The sequence below is a fragment of the Lygodium microphyllum genome, chromosome 15 (genome assembly GCF_053477565.2).
Source record: "Lygodium microphyllum isolate KBCC chromosome 15, Lygodium_microphyllum_v1.1.10, whole genome shotgun sequence".
Lineage (NCBI taxonomy): Eukaryota > Viridiplantae > Streptophyta > Polypodiopsida > Schizaeales > Lygodiaceae > Lygodium > Lygodium microphyllum.
In genome coordinates this window covers 45,746,805-45,751,618 of record NC_141149.1, presented here as the reverse complement: position 1 = coordinate 45,751,618, position 4,814 = coordinate 45,746,805, and the positions used below count along the sequence as shown (strand labels likewise).

Here is a 4,814-nt window from a genome sequence, read left to right as displayed (position 1 = left end):
GCCCTGACTGACTGCTGCCACGTCATCTGCAACCCCTAGCACCTGTCCACTGCTGCTGCCGACCACTCCTACAGCTCACAAACAGCTGCATTTGCAGTTTATGCAGGCCACCCTGCTGATCAGCCACCTCTAGAGCATCTTCCAGCTCACATTTTCTGCAGTATAGACCCGTTCGTGATCAGATTCACCTTAATCTGCTGTCGCCCAGCTTCCTACAGCCTCCGATGATCAGCTGCCATCACCTTTCGGTGATTGCACACCTGTGTTTACCATGTAGCTTGGAGCTGTAAACACTTGCAAGAGCCCATTTGAAGATTTGACTACGGTCACAAAGCTGGTCATGGAGGTAACCACTGCTGGTTTGGGCATAGTCCCAGCAAACAATGGATTCTGCACGAGAAAGTTGTAAACCAAGAATCACCTACTTTGAGCAAGAGATGGTCCATTGTGTGCACCCACCGTGTGGAGAGTCAGTGTAACTACCTAAAATGTGGGGAACTTCTGAAGCTTTAGATGCTTGTCACATTCGTTTGCCATGAAGCTTTGTGGCCACAAAAAAATATGATAAAATCACAAATCAGTGTGAGTAGTTGACCCAAATTTTAAAGCAGAACAAGAAGTCTGCTCTTCTGTTAAAGTCCGAGCATTGAGAGAATCTGTTCAATTTAATCTTAAGCACAGCAACTACTTTTGTTGAGCACGACTGTGTTAAACATGCAGAATGGGTTTTAAAAATGGCAGATAATTAAAATCCCCCTAATGTGACATATAATGATATTGATTTTTTCTTATTTGGAATCACGGCATTATGTACTCTGCAAATGGCCCCCTAATTACATGATAGAGCTCAAAGAAACCCATAGCTCTTCTGGAATGGTTAATTTTCCCTCTAAAACCTGTACTATCTGACTCATGGTTGGCCTTGATTCACAATCTTGTATGCACCACAAAGCAGTTCGAAAAAGTTTCGTTGCCTTCTCAGTTATTCCAGATTCTTCTCTTCTGCTGCTTGTGTCAAGCACATGGGCTTGGTCCAACAGACCAGGACTTTGCCTCTCAATTTCATCTGTCAACAAAGCTGATATGGGGTGTTGCCCACCCAGGCACTGAAAAAATTCTGCTGGCTTCTTCAGCAAAGAAACCAAGCCTTCCTCAGGAGCCATCAATGGAAGATCCACTGCATGACCCACAAGCAGCTCAAAAAGGATAAGCCCAAAGCTGTACACGTCTACTCTCTGAGCACTCAGTGCTTCAGCAGAGACAACTGGGCTGTTGCTGTTTGTCTTTTCAAATGGTAATTTGTAAGTGAAATACTGAGGTTTTCTATCAAGGTTAACCAACGTCAGGATATTAACCTTAGCCATAAATTGCTTGCTTAATAGTATTTTGGAAGAATTGACACCAACTGGTAATATACAGTTGCCACAATCATCATGAAGGTAATTTAGACCTCGTGCTGCACCAATAGCAATATTCAACCTCGTTTCCCAATCCAGACCGCAATCCTCTTGAGCAAAATCACTTTCCCTCAGACAGTTTCCATCCTTTAATGAACTCAGCCACTTGTCTAGTGATTGATTATCCAGATACTCTGAGACTAACAAAAAATGGTCAGCCACGTCAATGCAATAGCCCCGAAATCGCACTAAATTGGCATGATAAGCATTGCTAAGAGCCATAATCATCATGCAAAATTGTCGAGCATCATCTAAAGCATCTATCCTTACAAATTTTACAGCAATCACTGTATCATCTGAGAGAACACCCCGAAAGACACTGCCAGCTTCTCCATTGCAGATCCTTGTGCTAAAATTAGCCGTTGCCGTCCTCAAATCTTGCAGAGAGTACTTTGTTATGAAACACGGTACACAACTCATGATCAAGGCTTCTCTGGGCTCTATCTCCACAGGCTTGGTACCATATAATATAACACTACGTAACTTTTGAAATGTTGATGTCCGACCAGGACGAACTAAGGAATTAGATGGATCTTGCAAGGGCAGATTCTGTGCTTTACGATCCTCTTCATTGTACGCAATCATCTGTTGTTCATTGAAGCTGCTGCCACCACTAGATAAGGAAACTCTTTTGACAGAGCTTGAAAGCTCTAGATAATCAAATTCAGTTGTAGCGGACTGGAAAGTGGCGTCATCTGGATCATTTACTCTCAGCAAAAGGAGCTTGACATGTCTGAGGAATCTGGAGATGTCACGAAAAGAAGGCCTGCACTTATCATCGCCGTGCCAGCACCTCCTTATGTAATCAGTAAGCACTGAGGGACAAGATGCTGGTAAATTTGGTCGCCCCCCATTTGTAACAAATTCATACATTTGTTTGCGCATAGTGCCCTCGAAAGGTATTTGACCAGTCAAGATCTCATAGCAGGTCATTGCAAAACTATATACATCAGCCTTGTCAGTGTATCGCCTTTTTAAAGTGTCATTAGTTTCTGATGCATCTGGATCACTAAAGACTTCCGGAGCACGCCAATAAGTTGTTCCTGCCATGGATGAAACAAAGCGAGAGCTATTGAGTTTAGCCTTAGCCATGCCAAAATCGCAGAGCTTCACCCTTACGTGCCCCTCATCCAAAAACTCCCTGACATTACTGTCATCTACGAGAATGTTTGATGCCCGCAAATCTCTGTGTACCACTCTCTGACTATGCAGATACTCCATGCCCCTCGCAATCTGGAGCATAATATCCACAGCCACTGGAAGGGCAAAAGGAGAACCTTGATTGGATCTCCTCTCAATGTGACTCCGAAGGTTACTGCTACATAGGTCCATCACAAGATGGCACACATTTGCTTCCTCATCTATAGACCAGCCAATAAGCTGCACAATGAATGGACTACACAACCTGGCCAATATGGAGGCTTCTTGTTTAAAGAGTTGTGAATCATCACAAGGTAACTCCTTCACAGCTACCTTGATACCAAACCAGGATGCTTCATAGACTGCTCCATAAGACCCTCGACCAAGAAGGCGTCGCCTAGAGAAGTCTATGTCCTTTGGATCTATTGACAGACTTATTGGCAAGTCGTGCGATAAGGCTAGCCCCGATGCCACATGGTTTTGCAGCTTTTGCAGCAGGTATCCACAAATGCGATACTTGTTCTCTTCGTCCACCCTCAGTGTCCTCTTCTTCCGCTTACTTAAGCGCCTAAACTGATCTTGTAGTGAAATTAGCATCGAAAGAAACTGCTTTCTGTCTGCCTGCTCATGCAGCTCGTGGGAAGAGCAGCACATTTCTGCATAACACTCTGATATTCGTCTAGAACAAACTGCATCAATTAACTCCAGTGGAGAACCTTTTGCCTGATGAATAGCTATATCCAATGCTGCAACAGACCAGACAAGGTTATGGATATGGACTGCAACAGCTTCTCCATTGTATCCTCGGAACAGGGCACTTTTCCACCAATCCTGCACAGAGCAGGCCAAGACAAAAGCCTCCAGTTCTTTGATGACCCTGTAGACTTCTTTCAGGGCATGTTTGCATTCGTCCAACACAGCAAGATGTTCAGAGCTGGCCCTTTCATTGGCCATCAAGAGGAGAGATGCAGAGCTGTTTGTCCTATGGCCCAAGCTAGCTCTGCGTGAGCTACTGGAGCTGCCACTGTCAGAATCATCAAGTGGAAGAGGTGCAGACAGAGGCCAGAATTTGGAGAGCTTGGACGAGAAGATGCATGCAAGCTGGCAGCACTGAGCTGAGTTGATAGTGACCTTGAGAAGAGGGGATTTATGGCAGGCACGCACATCAGTGAGCACCTCAGCCACCGAGTTGTACCAATCAACTCCATGAAGCTGCTCGCAATCATGCTGCCTCTTCCAGAAAGGCATGTTTGGTCAATCTTTACTCTTCTCACCATGTCCCAGCAAACTTAACACAGATATTCTGGGCATGGCCTTCACTGGAGAGAGTAAGACTGCTGCTTAATCTCCATTCCCAGCAAACTCAAGACAGATACTTGGACATAGCCTTCACTGAAGAGATTAACACTGCTACTTAATCTTCATGTCCCAGCAAACTTCACACAGATGCTTGGACATGGCCTTCACTGAGACATTAAACTGCTACATAATCTCCAGTCCCACCAATTTCACACAGAAGCTTGGACATGGCCTTAACGGGAGTTGAAGCTGAGGCATAACAACAAGAACGTGATCCAACCATTGCAGCACATTAAGGTTTTATGATGACTGTTTAGCAAATCTTCACCTGGAAAGCGGGGCACAAGATGTCATATACCTGAATAGGTAATCCCTGAGAGCAGTGCAGGCCAGCTATGGCGAAACCGAAGTCGAGCTCCAGGTTCAAGCATCACCGTCATCAAACTTGAATCAGACGAGAAAAATCGTCCATAGAGGGTACGGGGGCTCGCGACCATCTCGTCGTCGCACAGGCCGTGACGAGGAGCCCACGGAAGAGGCCACAGGAGTCAACATTGACGTTTAAGACATTATATGTCGATTGATTCGACGTGTCCATTTTACCAGCTCACCTTTCGGTTGAAACTGTCCTTCATTTCCGAACATGAGCTCTCATCCGTCTTTAAACCTTACTGAAGAGAATCTTAAAGTGAGACATCTTTTTGTCTTATATTTTAAAAGAAGTCTCTTCTTTTATTTCGGATGAAGCGTTAAAATATATTAAAATAGTGTAAATTTTACAGTTGCTAGTGAAGAGGAGTTTCAATACATGGAAGTTGCCTTGTGCAACCAGTCTTAGATTACAGCATGTATCGAATTCATATCGTCTTGGGATCTATAATTTTCTTCTTGAGATCCTATTCATGGATCTAAGACAGT

At 44.4% G+C, this 4,814-nt stretch overlaps 1 protein-coding gene across 1 annotated transcript; it reads right to left on the bottom strand.

Annotated features, from left to right (window-relative positions):
- Positions 1-724: 724 nt before the first annotated feature.
- LOC148024480 (uncharacterized) lies at positions 725-4,524 on the bottom strand. The gene is made up of 2 exons (XM_087694121.1): positions 4,255-4,524; positions 725-4,145 (listed from the first exon to the last, which is right to left on the bottom strand). Exon 2 carries the CDS (start codon positions 3,843-3,845, stop codon positions 834-836), a length of 3,012 nt encoding a protein of 1,003 aa, XP_087550247.1. The 5' UTR covers positions 3,846-4,145; positions 4,255-4,524; the 3' UTR covers positions 725-833.
- Between the last annotated feature and the right edge of the window lie 290 nt (positions 4,525-4,814).

Coding starts and splice junctions, on each gene's coding strand:
- LOC148024480 (XM_087694121.1), bottom strand. CDS start 3,845: ATGCCTTTCTGGAAGAGGCAGCATGATTGCGAGCAGCTTCATGGAGTT.